General features: G+C 37.9%; 1 protein-coding gene and 1 pseudogene across 1 annotated transcript; one reads left to right on the top strand and one right to left on the bottom strand.

Moving 5' to 3' along the window:
* The first annotated feature begins 225 nt into the window (after positions 1-225).
* Positions 226-7,409, top strand: LOC103405091 (uncharacterized). The gene is made up of 22 exons (XM_008344056.4): positions 226-380; positions 478-1,014; positions 1,151-1,428; positions 1,560-1,646; positions 1,789-1,923; positions 2,008-2,129; positions 2,407-2,571; positions 2,831-2,936; positions 3,221-3,326; positions 3,429-3,539; positions 3,683-3,846; positions 3,981-4,098; positions 4,199-4,423; positions 4,859-5,049; positions 5,164-5,331; positions 5,475-5,580; positions 5,732-5,869; positions 6,083-6,241; positions 6,378-6,587; positions 6,674-6,868; positions 6,953-7,024; positions 7,112-7,409. Exons 1-22 carry the CDS (start codon positions 333-335, stop codon positions 7,268-7,270), a joined length of 3,600 nt encoding a protein of 1,199 aa, XP_008342278.3. The 5' UTR covers positions 226-332; the 3' UTR covers positions 7,271-7,409.
* Positions 7,410-7,758: 349 nt separating this feature from the next.
* On the bottom strand, positions 7,759-15,983 carry LOC103405255 (flowering time control protein FPA-like; annotated as a pseudogene).
* Between the last annotated feature and the right edge of the window lie 9,683 nt (positions 15,984-25,666).

The following is a 25,666-nucleotide window of genomic DNA, read 5'->3' as shown; positions in this document are numbered from 1 at the left end:
TATTAGATTTTTTTTATATAAGTTTAAATTAATAAGAATTTTTATTTCTAAATGGTTAGATTGACACCCAAAGGACTATGAGAAAATAGGAGATGTGGAGAAGAATGCCAAATGCCAAATGCAAAATGCCCAATTTTTATTTTATTTTAATTTCGAAAAAGAAGAGAAAGGTCCCTTTTTATGCGCAAAATAAATAAATTATAAAATGTCTAACTAGCCGTTGCCAGCCGAAACCCACCGACCTACGCTCTCTCTGTCTACTCTTTCTCTTCTTCCATCTCTCTCCGCTCCCCTCAACTCTCTCTCTCTCTCTCTCTCTGAAACCCAGAAAAATGTTCACCGAAGGCCTCGACGAAAATGCGATCAAATGGATCAAACAGGTACCCAAATCCCCAAAGTTCAAAAATTTTCAAAAACCCATGTCACATCTTTGAGCATTCAATTTCCAGTTTTCATTTTTCAATTGAATATTTGCAGGGATCAGAAATTGAAGCGCTAGAACAACAGCAACAATCCCCACAAGCGGTCCGATCGCCTCTTGCCGAGAAACTCACTTCCGACGCTTACCCAATATCGCCACTGCGCTTCGGCACCAACAGCGGCGGCGGCGGTCCCGCTCTACCTCCGCTGAAGTTCCACACTGGCCTGCTCGCACCTCACAGTTTGGTGGCTCCCTGTCTAAGCAGTGACACCGATAACGACCACGATGACGGCAACGAGAGTGTGGCTTCGATTTCTGATACGGGTTCGTCTGCCAATTACTTTGAGGAAGAGTCGAAGCCAATGGACCAGTACTATCAGGAAGAAGAAGAGGATATGTTTGGTTATAGGAATAAGCCAAGCAGCGGGTTGAATAGAGGGTTGTTGAAGGAGGGTCTGAGGGTTGAATTGCCCGGAAATTGCAGAAGATTTACGGATGGTGAAGTGGGTTTCAAGAAGAAATGTGCTCTGAAAACTTCGACACCGGGTGCTGGCAATCAGCTTCTGAAAAGGGCTCAACTTCGAAATTTCAATGTAGGCATTGATGCAAAAAAGTTTATCTCTTTAATATATTGTATGATAATATGGTTTAGAGTTGTTTTTTGTTTAGTAGTTAAGTGTTTGTTTGTAAATTTTTAATCTATGTGTTTGTGGGATTTTTTTGTTGCAGGGCACTGCCCCAAGTGGTGATGAATGTGGTGTACTTAGAGATTCAGCTGCAGACTTGGGAACTCCGAGTGCGCCTCCCATTTTTGAAATTGGGAGAGATGATTCGGGTAATGAGGATGAAATTCAAGGAGGGCAGGAAGCTTCTGATGGGCTGAGAGAAAGCAATGTAGCTGAAAATTGGACCTGCCCATCAAGAGGATCAATGGGGTTCGATGGGAGTGTAGAGGGTTTAGCAGATTTGGATACTGGTTCTTTCAAAGCTTCTCAACTTGGTGAAAGGTATTGAATAAAGAGTGGTTTTGCTCTTCTTGTTTTGGTATTTTATGTGGACTGTGACTTTAATTTGGTTCTTTACTTTTTCGTTTCGGGTTTTAAATAGTTCTTACATAAATTGACATTGTCTTCTGTAGAGTGAACAAGAGCGTAGCTGGAGAAACAGAAACGAAAGTCCCTTCTTTGCAAGTCAGCCAATTAGACCATTCTTATTATAATACCAGGTGCTTCCACAATTGAATTTCATATGAAGGCAGATACTTGTTTACTGTTTCTTTTGATTTAGTGAAGTAAATGCATCAAAGATTCTGCAAACATATTACTTTTGTCATTCTAAAGTCCGAGTATCCAATTGAGTCATTGCAGTGGTCAATATGCGTGGCAAACCTTGGTTGCACATGAGGCATGTATACGCTTATGCCTACAAGCATGGGCAAAAGGCTGCACTGAGGCACCTGAATTTCTACGTGACGAGTGCCTGGTTCTTCGGAATGCTTTTGGGTTAGCTACCATATTCAGTTCTTTTGAAGTTCCATGGCTAGTTCTCAGGCTTTGATTGGTCACTGATTTACACTGATTATACAGGCTAAACACATTTTTGTTGCAACCCAGAGGAGCGCAGCCACTAGAAGCAAAGACTAGTCGGAATACAGAACAAACTTTTGCTCCAAAAGCAAAGAAGGTGGTTGGAAAGATAAGAGTTGAAGGTATGATCTTATAAATGGATTAAAGTTATTAGTAAGATAGTGAATACTTGATCTTTAAAACTCCTTTACCGAATTTATTTTAGTTTCTTTATTTACAACTGTTTTGGGAGGCCGAAAATATGAAATGTTTACTCAATTATTTCTTACCAGTAATAAAACGTTTCTATGCCAGCATAATTTTATCCAAGGATTTTAGGTTTATTTTAGACACTAAGCTGATAAAAGTAGGCCACATTGTGTATTTTTGTATCTTGATGTAGTTTTTGAATGATGGCAGTGAGGAAACTTCGAGTAATACCAAGAAGGAAACTGAAGAGCACATATTCACAGCGAGGTGCAATGTATATACAAGCAGGGGCAGAATACGTCCGTCATGTTTCATCACTAGTAAAAACTGGCATAAATTCTTTAAAGTCATCGTCATTCTCGATTACACCAGAAGGTTTGTGCCATATGAAGAACCCTTTTTTGTTCTCAAATTTAATTTTCTCCAAAGACTTAATATTCAGCCACCATTTAATTGATATATTACAACCCGAGAAAGTTATTGTTACCGTTAGGATAAGAGATGTATCAATGTGTAGCATCTCCTGGTGGATTTTTTGTGACTTATGTCTTGTGTTTTTTATAATGAAATTAATGGGCAATGTGAGTCTTGTGTTTTAATGGATGATTGACACTTATCTTATTTGTGTGTGCAGAGCCACTTTCATGCATATTCAAACTTAGTAGTGCCACCGAAGAAACCGAAGTAGAGCCAAGTTCCGCAGTTTGTTTGCACCCTGGAAGTGGTGATTACCATGTGTTGTAAGTTTCTGTTTTACTTTAACGGAAAGTAGCATGTTTCTAGGCTTTAGTGCTTTTCCGCTTTAATGAAATCAAAAGAAAAAAGTTGAACCCTAAACCCTGGTGTCAATTTAACCCTCATTTGAATGGATATGTTGGTAACTTGTGTTGGTACTTGAAGTTCTGTGGCATAGTCTAATTAATATACCAAAGTGTTGGTCCTTTTCAAGGGACACTGGTTATGACTTGAGAGTTTCATATGATGTTAAATGTGGAAAAGATCTTACATGTCTATGTACTTCCAGTTTTCCAGAGAGTCAAGTGGATGCTCTTTTGGTAGAAGTTCAAGACATGAAAAAATCAGTCCAATGTCGAACTACAATTCCTATTTCATCCTTGAATGACAGCACTGTATGAATCCTTACCCTATCACCCAATGTTGATTTCTTAAGGCAGATCAATATCTTTCTACCATCCGCATGTTATATGATGTGATTTTTCTTGATTATGCAGAGTGATAAACTTCGTTGGTGGCCATTATACCATGATGATAAAGAATGTATTGGGAAGATTCAGCTCAACATCGGGAGTGTGATAACAAGTGATGAAGATAATCATATCAAGGTTTCACTTCTTCCATCTCTATTCATCTAAGAAAATCTTGTCACACATTTCATTTCTTCCCTGTTCAGTCTGAGAATATGGCATTGCTATTTTTCTTTAGTATCAAACATCAGTTCTCACCTGTACTTTTTCACATATTATAGAGTGGACCAGTTGCAGAGACTCTAGCATATGATTTGTTGCTAGAGGCTGCTATGCGAGCACAAAACTTTCATTCCCGGAACCTATGGTTACATGGAACTTGGAAGTGGTTGTTGACCGAGTTTGCAGACTATTATGAAGTTTCCCAGTCATACACAAAGCTCAGGTATGTCGCAAATGTGCAATTTTTCAAATCTAGTAATTAGGGATTCTTTGCTTCTGCTGTAAAAAAAAAAAGAAAAAAAGCTTAGAATGCTCCTATTTGTGCATCATATTTTCTTCCCTTTGGTTTCTTTGTAGATATCTGTCACATGTCATGAATGTGGCAACTCCGACCATAGGTTGCTTAGAGCTTGTGAATGAGTTACTAGTACCTATAATAAAGGCCAGGAGTCAGAAATGTTTGACAAGGCAGGAGGTAGACTTAATACCAAGAATTATTTCTTTTTGAATTTCCCTGTGAAAGAAATTTTAACTTCCTTTCGTTTTTAATTGGATTTGACCTTGTCTTCTTGTAGAAAAGTATACTGTTAGACTGTGAAAACCAAATTGAGAGTCTTTTGGCAAATGTTTTCGAAAATTACAAGTCATTAGATGAAGGATCGCCCACAGGGTTCACATCCTCGTTTAATCCAACCCCAGAGTCTGCAGCTCCAGCTCTAGCTCCTGCTGTACAAGTCTATATGATCCTTCATGATATCCTCACTCTCGATGCCCAGACTATGCTGCGCAATTATTTGCAGGTACATGAAAAATGTTAATAATTCTCTCCTTATGTTTCCATGAAAGGACTTGTGAAATATATGAATGTTTCAGATGAAGTTGGAACTCTCTAGTTTTCTTATCCTCAAATATTGATGACCTAACACAAGAGTGTATGCGGTTCCACCATGCAGATTTCAAGTGCTGGTTCATCACTGTCACTAAATTAGAGAGCTTATGACAATTATAAAACAGCTGGGAACATGCCCAGTTATGCATACTAGAATACACCTGCAAACATTTTAGCTGCTATTTTTTTCTTTCTTTCTCTAGAGGCAGTGTCTAGATGTAATTTTCCTCTTTAACAACTCAACATACGACCTAAATCAACGACTTCTTGGGTTTGTTTTGCACTTTGTTTTCATTGGAACTTACTCAGGAAAATAGAATTTAAAACCAAATGTATTTCTTAACAGACAGCAGCAAAAAAGAGGTACCGGAAGCATGCTCTAGACACTGATGAGTTTGTGTCAAGTAACTCTGAAGGCTTCCTTATGGACCCCATATCCATCTCGACAGCATATCTGAAAATGAAGAATTTGTGTATGAATATACAAAAGGAAATTCAGGCAGACATCAAAATCCACAACCAGCATGTACTCCCCAGGTACAGGCCTGTGTCTTTTGAACCTAATACTGTGATTCATTGTTCAACATTACACGTGGATTGATATTCTTGAATTTTTGAGTGTGAAAATACTGAAATCTTACTTATTTCCAGTTCAATTGACCTCTCGAATATAGCTGCTGCCATTTACAGCACTGAGCTGTGCAGCAGGCTTCGAGCGTTTCTTCTTGCCTTGCCTCCATCTGGTCCACAGCCACATGTAAATGAGCTTTTAGTTGCAGTTGCTGACTTCGAAAGAAACCTTGAGTCTTGGACTATCAGGTCTGTGAAAGCGATTTGGACCAAAATCCTTAATAGCAAACAATTGAATAAATTTTTGCGGTTTGATTTTGTAGAACGAAGTTTCTGTTGTTTTGTAGATTGTACTTTAAATAATTTATCATGTCATGTTTTTTTCGCTTCAGTCCAGTGCAGGGCGGTGTTGACTCGAAGAATCTGTTTCACGATTACATAATGGTCTGGGTACAGGATATGCAACTTAACTTACTTGAACGTTGCAGGGCAGAAAAGGTATAACATCACTCCAAGAACTTATTATGTAGCTTACCATGTGTAGTCTCTTCTTTGATGCTCTTGCTCACATTATCGCAAACTTCCACTGAAGGCATTTGTTCAACTTGAGGAATTGCCCATAACTAACGTGATCTGAATAATGATTCAGGTGCCATGGTCTGGCGTGTCAACAAATAATTCCACCTCACCATTTGCTGAGGATATGTACGAAAATATCAGAGAGAACCTTATCCAATACGAGGTGGTACTCAACCGATGGCCTCAATACTCCTTGATTTTGGAACAGGTGAGTTCTCTCATCTCATCCCTATTGTTTTTACAAAAGAACTATCAGCAATGTCTCTCTTTCTCTCTCCCTCTCTCTCTCTTCAACCCCCACCCCGGCCCGGGCACCCTCACAGAGGAAACTATCAGCAATGTCATTCCCTTATCTCATCCCTATAGTATTTATAAACGAGCTTTCAACATTCATCTAAGCTGTTTTGTGGGCTCTGTGCAGGCTGTTGCTAATGTTGAAAGAGCAATCATAAAAGCACTGGAGAAACAATATAATGATATCTTGACTCCATTGAAAGATGGTATCCAAAAGAGGCTTAATATGCAGGTCCAGAAGCTGACAAGAAGACAATCAGTCACAATCTACACCGTTCCTAATCAGGTGAGTTCTGCCGTTGCAAATTTTCCCATACAATGTAATGAAATCAGATGTAGTAACTCTCTTCCTCACGCACACAGATACATTTGTATGTTGCAATTGCATATGTTAATTTGTTTATATATCTTTTATTTGTCAGCTTGGAACCTTTTTAAACACCGTGAAGAGAATTCTTGATGTCCTTCATTGTACATTAGAAGACATCTTAAAGTCATGGGCATCTTTTCCGCCTGTCATGGGTGATAACAAGAAGTCGCTGTTTGGGGAGCAGATGAATGGAATCACAGTTCTCTTGAGAACAAAATACAAAAATTACATGCAGGCAACTGTAGGGAAGCTTATCAGCAATGTAAGTCTTTTCCTCTGCTTCAAATACTCGAACTTCAGTCCAACAGGTAAAAATTAGCAACGGTTTCTCATATATGATTGTTTCAGGTGCAAGCTAACCGTAACACAAGGCTGAAAAGGATTCTAGAGGAAACAAAGGAAGAAGATGGAGAGGCTGAGGTCCGCGAAAGAATGCATCCACTGAGTTCACAGCTTGTAGACTCCATCTCCAACTTGCATGAGGTCTTTACAAGCAAAATATTCATCGCAATTTGTCGCGGATTCTGGGATAGAATGGGACAGGTAAATTAGAGAGACCTGTATTTCACACAACAATTAATTTCCAAATCTTCTCAACGCTAACACATTTCGATTATTATGTACTAGATCGTTTTGAAGTTCCTCGAAGGCAGGAAGGAAAATCGAGTTTGGTACAACGGATCTTACTATGCTCTCGGGGTAAGTGGCTTCAGATTGAAACCATAATTAACTTAATTAGAGGCAACACGCTGCAGTACCTTCTAATCTCACTTTGTTTGTCTGCAGATATTGGACGATACATTTGCTTCCCAGATGCAGCGTTTACAAGGCAATGCACTGCAAGAGAAAGATCTTGAGCCCCCTCGTTCCGTAATCGAAGCCCGATCAATTCTCTGCAGAGACACAGAAAATGCTACAGATGCCTCTACCTACTTCTATGTTTAGCAGGAAGTGTCAGAATGTCTATATTTGTAGCACAAAATGTATAGTGCACAATTCCTATAGTATTCATTCAATCTTATTCATTTTGTAATATAACTTTGCATTAAAATTCTTCATATTAATAAAAGCAATATAATTTTCAGAGTTTCTCTTCAAATTCTGCCTTGTTCTTCATTCCTTTTTAGTTTCTCACTACGTAAATCGAAAAAAAAAAAGAAGGGAAATTCCCACGATTAACAAAATTATTACCTAAAACAAGTTTACAAGTGTTCCTGCACAATTCAGTCATGTTTGCAGGGCTTCTGTATAGGCGACTGAGAGAGATGCCCTATATGGCAGCCCTGCCGAAGAATATATATAATCTATCATATGAAGGAAAAAGGAGCATAAAGTAGCTATCAAATTCTAGCCGGTAACTTTCTTCTATTTAGTCAATATAGAATGTAGATGAGTAGCATGACCATTGGACAACAAAAACCAATAAACATCCAACTGCATGAACCCCAACAGTAAAACTATGAAAAAAGAGGAGGATTTACATCAAACTGTAGGAAAAGCAAAATTCGTGCAACTGCACTTCGTTTCAGGTGTTGAATTTCGAATTTTATCTGTCACTCACTCTCAAAAAATGATGACCAGCACAATCATAATCAGGTACTGGCAACTTCCTTTCCCTTGGCTTTGTTGAAGAGCTGCAGCCAACCGTAATGTTGCTTGCAGGCGTTTCTGTGGATCTGTTTCTATTGCTTTATTTGTACTAGTACTTTGTAGCTGTTGGTTTCCCTGAAGTGCTGTTTGGACTGTGTGAGGCGTTGCAGACACAGTTGATACATGCTGTTGCCGCTGCTGCAACTGTTGAACTTGACCAAACTGAGACGTTGACAGCTGCAACTTCACCTGATTATTCAGCATACCAAATGTCTGGGATGTCCTTGGAATGTTATCAGACTCATTCATTGTGTTTCTCCGTCTTAAATCTTCTCCAGTAGATGGATTTGGAGTTCTCCCAGGCTGCCTCCGCTGCTGCGCAATAAGAGATGATGGCAATTGTTCAAGTTGCTCTGGTTGCGGGGCAGCAGATAGCATAGATAAAGAACCTGAGGATTGGATTTCCTGCTGCGACGAATTGTGGTTTCGAATACGAGAAATTCCACCTGAAATGCTCAACTGTTGTGCTTCCCTTTGCATGACCCTATGCTCCTGAAAATTAGAATCAGCGACACCATTGGGCATTTGGGTTGGTCTATTTCTAGTATCTGTAATTGAGTTTTGTGTGGAGTGAAGACCAGTTTGGCCCCGATGCAGGGCTTTCCATATGATGCGGATACTCATGCCTGTTCTCATTGTAAGAATCAGATACATTTCCAACACCATAAGCTGAACCTGAAAATGACACCGGTGGAGCTGATGTATATGAATGAATAGATTCTGAAGGTGTTGATGGCTTTGTATATGATGTGTCCCAAGGCAATGACAATAATCTCATATCTTTTCTTTCAGGTTCTTGATGAGGGGATCGAAAATTTGAACTAGGATTCTCTAACCTCAAAACAACACCGGAGATGCTGAGTTTCCCTGGTAACTTCAGCACTTTCTCTGAGAAGTCCGATGGGGGCACAAGAAACAAGGTATTCTTGTCATCTAACTTCGCAACGGCTGCTCGCTGCTTTTCCCCAAGGTAATGCATAAATTCATTGTAGCATCCAAAATCAGCATCACTTTGAGGGGCAAAGAACACAACCCAAGCACTTGCTGCTTGATGGTAATGCTTCGAAAGCATGTCTAGACCAGTCCTTGCAGTACAATCCAAAAATTCAGGCCTGCAGCAGAACATTGGTGATAATAATGGTTTAGATCCAAAACTTCGATAACTATCATTCGTTACAAAACGTTTGAAAATATGTATTTTGCCTTCAGAGCAGTGGAAACTAGTCTATCTAGATTACATCGTGTACTTCTGAATTAGACACACTAGAATAACAATAAAGTATAATCAGGAACTGAATTGACAAGCGGAATTAGACAAAACCAATCAATAAAATTACAAAAACAATTTGATTGTGTAGTCTGTTAATCAATCAATATTGCTGAATTTCAATAAAATTGGGTCACCTGAGGATAGTCCTTTCCTTACTGGGAAAAAACAACGGAAAACAAAATCCCTTGCAGCTAATGGTTGAATATTTGATACATGAACCAAAATATCATGCAGCCAGAGTCCTGTGAACTCTCAAATGCATGAAAAATAAATTGGAACTCTTCCATTTCTGACAAAACAAAATACACTGCAACTAAGTAGTTTGATAAGAGTAAAAAAGTTGATAAAAAATGCATATTGCGCATTTAATAAAAATGGCATGTTACTAACAGACAGGCAACAATCACGAAGTTATAGTAATCAGCTACTGTTGAAGATAAAAGACAACAGGCAAAAGGTAAATATAGCCTTTTCACATTCTTGATTTTATTCATTCCACTTTTTCTTTTTTTTTCTTTTTTTCTCCCAGCCAATGATTCTGTTCAATTAATCATGAAAGTAAGCAGAAAATTTGAGTTACAGAAAAAAGATTTACTACTTACAAAGTGATGTCAAGGAGTTTGCCCACAGGAAAGCAACGAGCATGACTGACAGGAGTTTCTCCTAGAGCTAGAAGTAGATTCATTGGTCGATAAGGTAACTGGTTGTAACCAAAAGGCCCACCCTCAAAGTTTCTATTGGAACTGTAAGCTTGGGAATACTCTGGAAGCTCTTTCTGGGTTGCAGTCAGATTGGGCATACTCTGGAAGCTCTTTGTTCGAAAGAAAAGACTCTGTCTTCATTTTCTTGGCCCCATGAAAGTAATTAATATCTTTTGGCAAGTCCCATGGTTCTTCATAAGGTTGAGTTGTCTGAGGAAATCTCTGTGAATAATCATGTAAATGAGCATATTTCTCTCTTTTAGGACTACCCTGATGATCATACATATCTTCTGATAGTCATAGTTCAGACCCCATTTCCCCGTATCTCCTCTGTTCAAACGTATCGCTTTCACCTCTCCATAAATTCCCTTTCCTCTTAAAACCACAGGGATCGGAATCACCAGCATCAAAATCTGGGAAATACTGAGGGGATCTGATGCTGGGATTCCCTGTGAAGCTCCCAAATTTCGTGTCCTCCCAAAAATACTCAGATGATCCTGAGCGACCATTCACCTGAAAATGTGGGGATGGAGGGACATTCATTGAATTCCTTCCACTGTTTGCTGAGCCTGTTTCACTCTTTGCAAAGCAAATATGTATCCGGGGATTTCCAAATAATCTTCCCTGAAGAGCTTCTTTTGCTCTGCATGCTGAAATTTCACTCCTAAATAGCACAAAAGCATAACTACGACCAGGAATGCAGAGATCTTCTCAATCTCACCAAATGGTGAGAAAGCTTTCCTTGATATCATTTCATCCACCTTCAATAAAGCAGGAAAACCTATCCATAAAACAGCGCACCAGGCTCTACATTCTTATCACTCATATATTGAATTTTCCTGATAAAATTGCTTACGACTATCCTGGCTTTCCCGCAACTCCATTTGCAAGAAAGATGATCCTCTTGGAGCTGAACGTTGTTCATCTCGACGTTGGGAGTAACCTTCTTCACGAGATGGTGCTGATGATTTATCCTGTGATTAAAGATTCATAAAAGTAAGAACAGAACAAGCCTATACAACGCATATTGAAATGTTGATTCTAACTTTGAACCATTAATTCCGTACTGTTTCTCATATGTGAGTTTACTACCAACTTGCCAAATGAAACCAACGGGTTCAATCTTATAAAGATTACTCCAACGACCAATGTATGCTGAACATCCTTTTCGACCAGCTCATGCATTAAGTGTTCTTTCATAACCCATCTACGGTGCACTAAATATGTTCAACCTTAGTAATGCTGTTATTCAATTTCCCTTTTTCTTTTTGGATAAAACTAATACTATTTTAGACATCCCTACTGAATTTGTACTCCAAATATTTGGCTTACTTCTATATACGTACAAATTATCCAGACAGTCTCGTGTAGAAAGCACACATGACACGTACACACAAAAGTTTAACCAAGGGCTGATGGACGACTTACTACGAGATGCACTCAAACATTAGAAAACACTTAAAAACAATGCTGGTTCACATCCTACAAAATTTAAACATGCTGTGGTAACTGCTAAATGTGTCTAATTATTCAAATCAGAATAGATATGTCAGCACAAGAATCAACTAGAACAAATTACATCCTGGCACTGTGAATAACATTTTATGACTCGAAACACTGTAAATCATGCTAGCAAGAGTAAGCAAACACTTTGTCAATAACTGCTACAGATTTTTCAATGAGTGTGAGAATCAAGATTGTGAAACCAACTGCAGGAATATAACACTGTTGACCTGGATTAAACAAGTGAACAATCGGAGGAAAGACAAAACTGCTCTAAACTGCACTGGCCTCCCAAGGCAAAGATTGTAAAGATAGGCAAACATCTCTCAGTAGATGCTTTTATCTGCGGAATTCAATAATGTGCTCAGACGTTCCAACCTGCAACGTGATAACATTCTCCAGCTGTACTGATGAGCTAAAATTGCTCAGGACTATTCTGGCGTGCTCGAAACTCCCTTTGCAAGAAAGGTGATCCTCTTGGAGCTGAATGCTGTTCATCTCAACGTTAGGAGTAACCTTCTTCACGCGATGGTGCTGATGATTTATCCTGTGATTAAAGATTCATAAAAGTAAGAACAGAAGGAGCTTATACAACGCATATAGAAATGTTGATATATGATATATGATTCACATCACCAAGCTTTATGCTAAAATGGTCTCCTTTTATTATACTCCAACATCTGGAGATAAGGTTGAATTCTTACCTAGTAAGGAATTCTTTTAATCCAATAAAAGGCTTCTGATTTTTCTCCAGTGACAACTCCATAAAAGGTCGTACCCAGTGCACAAGGCTCCCGCTTTACGCAGGGTCTGGGAGAGGTGAATGTCGGCTAGCCTTACCCTCCATATTCTGTTATTTCTGTCAAATCAATTTTTTTTTCCTTTATAAACTTATTGATGAGGCAATTAAATGATTTTGATGAATATCTTACCGCTCTCCAATTTTGTATGCTTTCTTTTTTAACAAGGAGGCATATTCAACCTCTCTTTTCAATAGGCCAAAACTATTGTCTAATATCTATGGTCACAACTATTTTGAAAAGGTCATTACAAATTTCCTAGGTTGCAAGGTAGATTGCAAATAATTATGAACAAGAGAGGAAAATTAACAGATAACAAAGAAAGTAACAAATGATGAATTCAAACATGCGTATTTAAAGTCCAGTAGTGCAGGAGGTGGTAATTGAGTCGGACGCACAAGGGGTTATTCGGTCCCTCAATTCCCCTTCTTTGAGCTGTGATTGGGACCTTCTCCCAATTCTTAGCCGTATCTTGGATGTTGGGAGGAGTTTTCATTCATGCTCCTGGTCGTGGATTCCACGATCGACAAATATGGCGGCGGATTTTGTCGCAAGGAATATTTCACCGAAGATGTGCAGCTTTGGTTGGGTTGTTCAACCTCCATCTTCGCTAGTTGGCATTTTGAACAAAGATGGTCTTCCCTGTCCTCCTTTGTAATTGGGGATGGGTTGCACTGGTAATAGGGCGACGCTGGTACCTATTGAGGTGGTGTCTTTCTTGATCCTATTTATCTGTGTCTGTATCTTCTGGGGTTGCGGAGGTTGTTTCTCTGCGGTTGTTTGGCCTTGTGCCTCTCTGTTCTTTGAATCTATCCTTTTACCAAAAAAAAAAAAAAAAAGAGGTGTTCCTTTGCTCTCTCAAAGATCTAACAGCATGGTCTAATGCTATTTGCTCAAAGCTCTAACACTCGAGTAGTAAAACAGATAGATTCCTATAACTTTTCTCCAGTGTGGGATCTATTCCTACCAAACATAGTAACCCCTGAAACCTGTTAATTTCACTTGAGTAAATGGGCTAACAATCACAACTACCTTGAACATTGGTAGTTGAGCACTCAACCCGACCCAATTATGATTTGCAGTGAGAAAACTATCAACCCCAGCATTGTTGATAAAATGTGCATTGTGACTCCAGTTAGACAAGAATTGATAAAAAGGGAAAAAATGGTGTGCGTTGCCCTTCTTTATTAAGTAGCAATAAATTACTTATGGGAGGTTTAGGATATGCTGGCCACGGCATAAATGTCCCTGCCATTTTACATATTTTGCAGTTAAACCTCAATGTGTCCAACTTGTACATGGTTTCCGGCTACTCTTATGCAAGGATACAAGGGAAAAGAATTTCCTGTGGCTGTTCAACCTTCTTAGATAGGCAAGCAACCCATAATTATTATGTTTAGTCACAAGGTTTGTCATTAAACACATGGAAAGAAAAGCGCGATTGGGTTGCATCCCCTTGCATGTGTTTCACCTTCAAAGAATTAATCTTGAAGGTATCAAATGTGTAATATTGCTAGGAATGATCATGATGAAAACCGCGGAATGAGAGCAAGGAACATGGCTTTAGCCTTAGAAGTGCGCCCCATTAAAAATGGACTTAAATTTTTTGTTGTTAATTGTTGTAGACATTAACATTGCTTGCCAGTTTAGTGATTATGCTGGATTTGGAGTATCTTATCGATTAATGTATTTTGTTGAATGTGGCACTGTTATAATAGTTATGCTTTTCATTAGTTAATTAGATATTATGATTTGGTGAACTGTGGAATACATTCTTGCACAAACTCAATGACAATGGAACCAGACAGCTACAGTGGCCTTCAATTCAGATAACAACTTATATTATACACACATATACTCAGTGCATACTTACAACCAAGGAAGAAAATATCGGTAATATCGGAAATATCAGTAGTCCGAAAACACGGAAATATCGATGGAAATATCGGGATAATATCGATATCGATAAAAATTACATGGAAACCACGGAAATTGTAAGAAAAACTTGGAATTTTTTAATGAAACTTTGCAGGATGTTTATTTAGTCAATTATCTATTAGTTTATTACAAAAAATTGGAAGGAAATGCATTGCATGATGGATTTAACTGATTTAAGTTGATTATATAGCGAGCTGACAAACATTGTGAGTGTAGAAAATATGTAGTAATTAATGAAAGAAGTTTAAACACACCATAATCATTTATATATAATGAATTAGTACAATATTTTACACTTTATACATTGTATGGTAAGATACATGAGTGACTTAGTATCACATAGAGTGAACGTGGTGAGTAGTTCAAAAGTAGATACTTGAAAAGAAATTAATCAAATTTTAATATGATGTAATTATTTGGACTTGATTTAAAATAGAAATTTATCATATATAATATATGTAACTGAAAAAAAATTAATCAAATTTTAATATGATGTAATTATTTGGACTTGATTTCTCTTTATACATATATTCTTCTTCCAAATTAATCAAATTTTAATATGATGTAATTATTTGGACTTGATTTAAAATAGAAATTTATCATATATAATATATGTAACTGAAAAAAAAATAATCAAATTTTAATATGATGTAATTATTTGGACTTGATTTAAAATAGAAATTTATCATATATAATATATGTAACTGAAAAAAAATTAATCAAATTTTAATATGATGTAATTATTTGGACTTGATTTCTCTTTATACATATATTCTTCTTCCTATTTTAGAGTATTTCAGTTTAGTAAGTGATTTTAAATTTCGGAGACGAAATTCTTTTAAAAGGGGTAGATTGTTACACCCACCCCCAATTTAAATTGTATTTTCACTAAGTTTGAGTTTATCTTACTTTTAAAATTATTTTTGGATCTTAATAGGTGTGCCCAGGGGGCCCACCTTGCTTTTGTGTCCTCGATCTCTCTTTTCTCTCAGTTCTCTCTTTTCCCTCACTCTTTCATCTCTACCCGTGCTCTCTCTCTCTGCACTCTCTGCACTCTCTCATTCTCCCCGTGAATCAACCCACACCCTTACTTCCACACCACATCAACGAAGGCGATCTCTCTTTTCTCTCAGTTCTCTCTTTTCCCTCACTCTCTCATCTCTACCCGTGCTCTCTCTCTGCACTCTCTCCTTCTCCCCGTGAACCAACCCACACTCTCACTTCCACATCAACGGCGACACCACCTCATCGCTCTCCTCACCTTCTCCCTCTTCGCCATCTCCGCCACCGCATCAAGGCCCTGCAAAACCCTCTTCGTTTCCTCCTACTCCTTTTCCCTCCGCCGTCTCCCCTCCTCATCTTCCCCCCTCCGGCTTCGTCACCGTCGTCACCGAAATCAGTCGACTCCGCCCCGCTCAGAAGCCTGCGCGATCGCACCGAGGACATCCTCAGCGTCGTCGTTTCGCTGCTTTTCGGCGTTAGCTGCAGCGCGCTCACCGTCGATTCCTAAGATATTATCGATATTTTATATAATATCGTGATAATTTCGGAAATATCACGATATTTTGACGAAAATCCTTTGGATACCTATTAAAATATCAGTCCGGTGAAAAACCGATAATATCGGCGATATATCGCCGATATTATCGGCATTTTCTTCCATGCTTACAACATTGCATATATTTACAACAAAGATAGAAAAGATGTATCTCGAAGATAAAGTAACTAACCGCCTTGGTAAACTCGATCCTCAGCAGGTTGCCTGCAACAGGCAAACCCTGGAGTAGACCTGGCATTTTGGACCCGATCCGTTAATATTAGTATTTGGGTGGATACTTAACGGGTCGGGTCGTTAACAGGTGAACCCGTTAAATAACGGGTTACTTTGGGTCAACTCTTTAGATCCGTTAGCACCCGTTAGTTGAAGATATTTTAGTAATTTCAATCAAGTCTTAACAAAAAAAAAGGGTAAAAGATTGTTTATTACCCTCATGTTTCGTGGTTTTCAACATTTAGTACATCAAGTTTTTTTCGTCTCAGATTCATACCTAAAGTGTAAATTTTGGAACAGTCTCATACATCTGTTAGTCAAACTGTTAAGTCTCCCGTTAACTGTGACATGGCGTACTAACTAGGCGCCACGTGTCATCCATGTTTTTTTTCTTCTTCTTTCTTCTTCTTCATCTGACTGCAACTTTTTTTTTCTTCCTCCTTCTTCCTTCCCCTTCTTGCCCTTCTTCCTTCTTCTTCCTTCTCCTTCTCCTTCTTCTTCCTCCAAATCTGGGGAAGTTTATTTTATTTTTCTTCTTCTTCCTCCTTCTTCCTTCTCCTTCCTCCTTCTTCCTTCCTCTTCTTCTTCTTCTTCTTCTTCCTCCGAATCTGGCTAGATTCATTTTTTTTTCTTCTTCCTTCTCCTTCCTCCTTCTTCCTTCCTCTTCTACCTCTTCTTCTTCCTCCGAATCTGCCCAGATTCTTTTTTTTTTCTTCTTTCTTCTTTCTTCTTCTTCCTCCTTCTTCCTTCTCCTTCCTCCTTCTTCCTTCCTCTTCTACCTCTTCTTCTTCCTCCGAATTTGCCCAGATTCATTTTTTTTTTCTTCTTTCTTCTTTCTTCTTCTTCTTCTTTCTTCCTCTTCCTCCTTCTTCCTCCGACTGCAACTTTTTTTTTCTTCCTCCTTCTTCTTCCCCCGAATCTGGGGAAGATGAAGGTTTTTTTTTTTTTTTGAGGAAGAAGAAGGAAGAAGGAGAAGAAGGAGGAAGAAAAAAAAAACTAAATCTGGGTAGATTCGGAGGAAGAAGAAGAAGAGGAAGGAAGAAGGAGGAAGAAGAAGAAAAAAAAAATCCCCAGATTCGGAGGAAGAATGAAGAAGGAGAAAGAGAAGGAAGAAGAAGGAAGAAGGGGAAGAAAGGGAAAGAGGAAGGAGGAAGGAAGGAGGAGGAGGAAGAAAAAAAAAGTTGCAGTCGGAGGAAGAAGAAGAAGGAAGAAGAAAGAAGAAGAAAAGAAAAAAAAAAGAAGAAAAAACGTGGATGACACGTGACGCCTAGTCATTGCGCCACGTCACAGTTAACGGGAAACTTAACAATTTGACTAACATATGTATGAGATTGTCCCAAAATTTACACTTTAGGTATGAATTTGAGACGAAAAAAACTTGATATACTAAATATTGAAAACCACGAAACATGAGGGTAGTAAACAGTCTTTTACCCAATAAAAAAAACCCTATGCAAAAAAATAATAATAATAATTGTTAACAGATGACCCGTTAACTTAATGGGTTGGGTTCGATGACCCGTTAGCTTAACAAGTTGGGTTCGGATGATCCGTTAACTTAACAGGTCGAATTAAACCCGATCCAAAATAGTCTACCCTGGAGGAACTCCATGGCAACAATTGCTTCGTCTTCCTTAGGGATGGGTAATGGTTATGGCGGGCGAGTAACCGCATTTATTTACCCATAATCGTTTATGTTCATACCCACATAACCATTTATCAGTTGGGTAATTGCCTAAACGGTTATACTCATACCCATAACCGTAAATAAACGGTTAACCACACTCATAACCGCATATCCATTTAACCGTAACCGTTTAATACCCGTTTACCCATTTACCCTTTTTTAACCCGTTTATCTTTTTTTTTTACCATTATACCCTTTTCACCCGTCTACATGTTTTTTAACAACTTGAAAATTAAAAAACAATTGTCATAATTTTCTTTTTTTTGACAATTAAACACCGTTATAGGTACATTCATCATACATTTAAGTATTTTAATGTTTTAAGTCCTTATACCATTCCAATAATTGAAATAATAGTTTACGGCGATACTTTTAACTGTTACCAATGAAGGTAAATATAATATTTGCTAAGTATTATTGGGTTACAAAAATTGTTTAGAAGACATTTATGTCAAAGAATTTATGTCAATTTCACAGTTACCCGCAAGGAATTTAACTTAATTTAGCGAATTCCTTGATGATGAGAATCATCATTCCTATAGCAATGTTATTGAGAGAATGACTGATGAATTCCTTGCTAATTTATTGGGTGCTAAGTATTATTGGATCGAGAACATGATTTGTATTAGTTTTACATATATAAAATAAATGGGTAAACGGTTATCCATTTATAACCGCGGTTAATACCCATAACCGCCAATTTAAATTTCACAGATAAACGGGTATACCCATTTATTTATCTAAACGGTTACCCATAACCGTAACCGTTTAATTTAAATGGACGGGTTACTCATAACTAATGGGTATTTGCTCATCCCTAATCTTCCCTCTTGAAATTAATAAAGGCATAACTTCGACCGGCATGGAATACCACGCTTTCTAGCTCTCCAAACTGCAGAAAGGGATTAATGAGGCCGTCCCCTATGATTCAATGTGAAAGGTCACCAAGCCAGAGGTTCCGGGACGGCGGAGCTTTCCCGTTTTTGGAGTCCAAACGCCGCAGCCCACCGCGGCTCTCTAGTGGGTGCTCCATCCAAAACCGGTCCCTTCCTCCTCCTCGACCCGCTTAATCATCCACAACCCGAACTAAAAACGAATTCGAAATCAAACCCCAATCACAGTGAACTATGACCTAATAACATGATTTCATCTGAAAAGCAATCGAATTTTATAAGGTTTGTGTTGGTGAATTGATCGAAACACTTACCATTGTAATTTTTTAGTGAAATTTAAAATAATTCCAGAAACGCTTTTTGGAGGGAGCGTGTGAGGTGTGAAGTGTGAAGCGATCCAAATCCAATGCCTTCTCGTTTCTACTTGGAGCAGTGAAAGATTGCAGTGAAAAATATCAGTGACTGTGAACTGCCACTCTCCTCTTCTTCTCAGCCTCCCCAAGTTTACAGTATCATAATTAAGGTTTTGGAATTGGGATTTTTTGATGGGCTAGAATTCATGATGTAAGATCATCTCTAATGGTGACCTAAAACCTAAAAGTATTTAGCTCAGAAAATTTAGGTTTTAGTCTAAAAACAACTTTTCTACTCCAACTTTTCTTGCCTATATTTTAGCATGAGATTATCAAAGAATGAATTAAGGCTATTTTTTTTTTAAATTAACTTTTAAAAAAAATTATGTAGACTATCCTAAATTAATTTTATGAACATTTTAACCTAAAAGTATTTAAATTCCGATAAATTTTGAAAAATACATGAAAATCATGATAACCACATAAACTTTATACAATAAATTATTTTAGCCGTTAGATTTAAATTTGAACCGTTAGATTTTTTTTTACCGTTAGATTTAATTATATTCAATCTAAACCGTTGAATTCAATAAATATATAAATATGAAACTAAAAAAAAATATTTGAACGTGAACCGTTGGATTAACCAACGGTCCAATTACACTGGCCATTGGATGAAGAAAAGTAGCCGTTGGGCTACAGTGTACATGACACGCTGAGGCTGACAACCCACATGGGGTGGACCTCGACTGGAAATTGTTGGGCGTGTGATGCGCATTCAGCGTCTAGGTTTTTAGGGTGTGGGCTTCACAGCCCACTTTTCACTCTCACCCGTGGGTCCCATTTTATTTTGTATGTTAAATTGTGGTTGGTATTTGCCTTCCTTTTTAAGTTTTAAGTTTTAGGTTTTGGGTTGAAGTGGGTTTTGGGGGTGAAAAAAATGGAAAATTTAGGTTATAAGCCACCATTGGAGATGGTCTAAGGTGGGTGATTATGATTGGGCACGTCGTTGTGTCCTTTACTAAAAACGGATCAACTGGGGCCATTGATAAACGAGGCTATTAATTTCATTTTGATTTATTTAATCGGATGGTTGGAAATAAAGAAAATGTATGCGATGCTAAAAATAGTGTTTGAAAATTAGCCTTGTTACGAAACCATTGGCTTTTCAATGTTTTGTGTGCTTTCTGTTTGTGTAGGAGTTGGCTTGGACATATTTTAAAATCCCAACTGAATCGATTGCAATAATTTTGGTTCGATTTGATTTAAACAAATATCACTAGGGAAATCAAAACCAACTAATTTTGGAAGGTTTGGTTTGATTTGGTTCGAGCAGTACTTAAGTCCAGTTCTTTCTTCCTTTGTATTGCACTAAACACTATAATAACTATATGTTATATTAAAAATAAATAAAAAAAAGACAAAAAAAAAATTTAAAAAAAACACTTCAGTAGCTCAATTGTAGACAAAAAAAAAAAAAAAAACCCTCATCTATCAATGTGTCATGCTCTAATTGATTTTTAAATGTGAAATTATTTTGATGTTACAAAACAAGTACTGAGTTTAAAATGTTTTTCTCTATATTGTGATGTCATCAAGGACTTATATAAAAGCCCTCGAGGCAAAACCCTATATAATTTTCATTTTCTAAATCGTGTAATTATCCTAAATCCAACATGCAAACTTCAAAGGGTTAACCACGATTTATTTCCTATAGTTTTGGTGTAATTACAATATCATACAAAAATCTCTCAAATTTTGTTTTTATTTATTTTAATCAAGGGAATTGACAAAAATGCCTAGAAACAAGGATTTTGACTTCTGTTGACCATCGTCTAGAAGAACATATGCCTTATTCTTTTAGCATATCCTCGTAGTACTCGTTGGTACGAACGCATAGGCGAAAGCCGTTTGCGAGTCCGAATTATAACGGTACAGTTACGAACGTTTGATTTTGGTTATTCAAAGTTTAGTTATAAATTATTTGAATTCCCACCTTGTGGGATGAGGACCAATTAGATTAGAGTACAAGGGACCAATCAAATAAAAGGAAACTAAGGACCAAACAACCAATCAGAAATGAGGGAAGAAAAAAAAAAGAAAAAAGGGAAGCTCAGCTTCCTGTTGACCCGCACAACCCAGTTTGACCTTTCAATTTCCAAGGCCGATTCCGGCCAACTCCGGTGGAGTTTTTCGACGCCATCACCACCATATGTGGCACGCGAAGCCTCGAAATCCGACGCGTCAAAACGATGCTCCGGCCATCATTTTCACTTTTTCGGCGAATCGGCAAAGCAATGGTCGATGCCACCACTTGGGCTTTGTATCCCGTCATCCCAGGAGAAAATCCCAACCTTGACCCTGTTGGATCACCGTAGACGACGAATTGACGTTGGGAAGCTTTAGGCACCAGCCTACTTTGTGGGGAAAATTGACCACCTTCCGTCCACTTTTGGACTTTGTGGCAGGTATGAAAGTTGTTCCTCTCTTTGAGATCTTCATTCCTGTAAAATTTGGTAATTTTTAGAAATAGTTGAATTTTCTGACGAGGCGGGGTGGCCAACCGCCACCTATGGCGGCGTGTCGGCCGAGGTGTCCCCTAACCTTCCTAGACTAAATTTGAATACCTTGGTTCCATATGTCATTTGAACCTAGTTCCATTAGGGTCCGCCACTTGAATATTATACCAACCGACGATCCAACCATTGGATTGTCACCAAAATTTAGTACATTATAGTACGTAATATTTGTGGACCATAGGAACTTATGGATCGAGAATCCAACGTACGGATCTTCCCGAATTAGAATTGTTAGTTCATAAAATAAAGTGTCGACCTCCACTTGGTTTTGGCAATTAGTGGAGATCCAACAGTTGGATTGTAGTGAAACTTTAATATAATGTTTTAGAAGTATAATGTGAATCTATGGAAGTTACGTATCGGAAATCCAAGGTGCGGATCCCCCAGATCGAGTTATGTAGGGTTATGGACCTTACCGTCAACCTTTGATCGACGGTTGACTTTTGGTCAATGAGTTACAAATCATTCTAGAACATCCTTGAGGATTTGTTTTATGTAAGTTACGTGTTCTATCAATAAAAAATCTGAGACGTGATTTGATAATTGTTCTAGGCGACGATGGTTTGTGATGTCTCAATATTCGTGTTAGAGAGTCGTAGCGCGGACCTCATGTAAGTGGGTCTTTTCCTTTCTATTGTGTGTGTGTGTGTGTGTGTGTGTGTGTGTGATTGATAATTCCACAAACGGTTATAAATTGATTATTTCATATAATTACTGTGAATGCTCTGAAGTTCTAATGCCAACTACGAATGACATGATCCCTGTTTAGGGTACGTAGGCAGTCTAATGAGACATTAGATACAACCATACCATAAATGAGACTAAATAATTGAGACAATAGCCTTGTTTGGGAAATTGTGCCATGTGAGGGACATTGGTGGAAAATATGAGATTTAACCTTATGATTTAGTGATTGGATGTTGGTCATAAATCATTTTGTGAAGGATCGAGTAATTGAAGTAAAGAATCGTAAGTATTGATAGTTAGTTAAACTAGTGTTTAGTTGAGCTTGTCACCGATAATTATTTTTGAAAATTAATAGTTCAGGAGTAGGGTGTTATAGATTGTGCATTTTACACCACATTATTGATATATATATATATATATATATGGAAGCCCTACGATATGGTTAAGTTTTGGATTTGCATCAGGGCATGTCCATAAGTATATTATTGCGCATAATTATTGTGAATGCTTTAAAGTACGAAGGTGAATGTAGGATGCATAGATAAGTTCAGGTGAGTATATGTTGTGAAATGTGGGATGCATGGTTATGATTACATTTTATTTGGAATGATTGAGTGATGGCATTACTATATTATGTTTTAAGCAACTCCGACATTGTCATACAGGTTGCAATAGAGGCAACTTCGACATTGTCGTACAGGTTGTCTATAAGTTGTACATGCCATATTAGATGCATTTAGAACTCATAACCTTGCACCCCAGTGTTAGTGCTCTCGCCCAAGGACAGGGCCTAGGCTTCACGTGATCGTTCACCTCCCGCACCACACGCTCACCTTGGATTCAAGGTAGGTGCCAGCCTGTCGTACAGACCACATTAGGTGATTCTGACTCGTAGGTGACTTGCGATACTTCGCACAGCCTTCAGGTGATCGTAGCAGTTGAGCGTAATTATTTACACCCAGCCTGTCGTACAGACCACTAGAGGTGGTTCCGACTCGTGTGCAGGGATATGTGATGAGCTATGGGTTCAGTCGTACAGGCCACAAGAGGTGGATCCGGCTGACATATTACTGGGATATTGATTGATGAGATATGGATAAGTCGTACAGGTCACCATATGTGGCTCCGACTTATAAGCTAGCATTGATTGATGAGACATGGATAAGTCGTACAGGTCACTATAGGTGACTTCGACTTATAAGCTAGCATTAATTGATGAGAAATGGATGAGTCGTACAAATCATTACATGTGACTCCGACTTATGAGTTAGCACTGATTGATGAGATATGGATAAGTCGTACAAGTCACTATAGGTGATTCCGACTTATGAGCTAGCATTGATTGATAAGATATGGATGAGTCGTACATATCACTACAAGTGACTCCGACTTATGTACTAGCATTGATTGATAAGATATGGTTGTAGTCGTACAGGTCACCATAGGTGGCTTCGACTAGCGTGCTAGTATGGGTTATTAAGTACATGATTATTTATATTGCTAATGAGATGTTGTGTGGTGGTATATTTCTGGATTTACTGTTAGTATACTTTTAATTTAATACTTATGCATAGTATGATTTTCAGGAAACTAAACAGGTGTTACGGTGAGAGATTATATCGTTTAGAAGGTCTTTATTAAAGCTTTATTTTTTGGCCCACTCACTCTTGTTTTTATCCCTCCAGGTCTAGTAGCAAAGCTTTCGTATCGACGAGGATTCGTGGCAAGTCTTGGTATTGGAGATTACCTTCGATGGTATGATTTTCAATCCACTCTACTGTACTTTACTTATGCTCTGATATCAAGTGTGAAATGGGTTCATTTTTTCTCATAGCGCACTCTTGTATTTAGGCACTTTTAGGTTTAAATTTATTCACTTTTTCCACATCATTACACTTTATGGCTCCGTCACCTTCCAGGTGTTGGCCAGCAAGGCTCGATTCGGAGTCATAGTTGATATTCCGGGTCGGGATGTGTCAAGTAAGGCTAAATATCATTCAAGAGGGAAGAAATTTGCCATGAAATCTTGAGTTCACAATTATACTGATCCACATGATATGAATATCCAAATGAAACAAAAAATCAAAATTTTGAAATAAATAAATCAAAAAATCAAAAACGTACAAGTTTTTATTTTTCTATTATTAATATTTTTTTTTTTTTTGGATTAACAGCCATATCAGGGAAATAATAGTCCTTAATGTTGAAATGGTACTAGGCCTGTGGTTTAGGTTGATAACAAAAATAAAGGTTGAAACTTTGAACACACAAATTTGATAAAATTGCAGAGAATTTGAATGCAAAAAGAAAAAGGAGAAAAAGTATCTTTCTTGATTGAAATCGAAGAAGCTATTACACGATTATAAAACCCTAACTTGGTCAGAAACTCATATCCTACAAATTAGGGAACAAGGACTCATCTCCAGCCATTCAGGCCATCGGCGGCTATGATCCTTCCACTTGGAAATGGATCCAGTGACATAGTATGATTCCAAAGGATAGGAATACTAGCTATGAAACTTACTAAAAACAGAAAGTAAACTAGTCGTTACAATTTAAAGACTAACGACTACTACTAAAAATAGTAAGATCTTTATTTCTTCGATTTCACCTTCCTCTTCAATTCCAACTGCACGATTATCATCTATAGGTTAGATTTAAGTTAGTATGTAGCTTAATTCTCAACAGTCCCTCCAAAGCGGCTTACTGGCTTCATTCCAAGTTTCATTCTCAAGCAATTGAACCTGTCTTTGGACAAAGCTTTTGTAAAAATATCTGCAAGTTGTTCTTCACTCCTGCAATAATGCACATCAATTGATCCTTCTTGTAATGCTTCCTTTATAAAGTGATACTTCCTATTTATGTGCATTGTTCTTTGATGAAAGACATGATTCTTGACTATGGATATTGCAGACATGTTGTCACAAAATAGTGGAGTCGGATTAGTTTGCATTTCACCAAAATCATCTAAAACAAACTTTAACCAAATGGCTTGAGCTGTTGCTTCTGCTGTTGAGATATACTTAGCTTCTGCAGTTGACAAATCAACAATGTTTTGTTTCACTGAGGCCTATGAGAATACTCCACTTTAAACTAAATGCATATCCATATGTGCTTCTACTGTCATCTTCACTTTCAGCCTAATTTGAATCACAAAATCCAATTAGAACTGCATCTTTGTCTCTTGCAAATTCAATGCCATAGTTGAGAATGCCTTGAATGTATCTGAGGACCCTATTTGCTATTCCCATGTGTTTCCTTATGGGACCATGCATGAATCTTGATAATAAACTGGCTGCAAACATAATGTATGGCCTAGTTGCCGTCAAGTACAACAAGCTGCCAACAATTTTTCTAAACAAACCTTCATCAGCCAATTCACTCCCATTAACTTTCTTCAATTTCTCACCAATAGGTAGAGGAATTGAAATTGACTTGCAATCCTCAAGTCCAAATTTCACAAGAAGAGACTTTCATATTTGCTTTGATGAATAAGATCAGATTGTAGT

Source organism: Malus domestica, chromosome 17 (genome assembly GCF_042453785.1).
Source record: "Malus domestica chromosome 17, GDT2T_hap1".
Lineage (NCBI taxonomy): Eukaryota > Viridiplantae > Streptophyta > Magnoliopsida > Rosales > Rosaceae > Malus > Malus domestica.
This window is presented reverse-complemented; position numbering and strand designations above follow the sequence as displayed.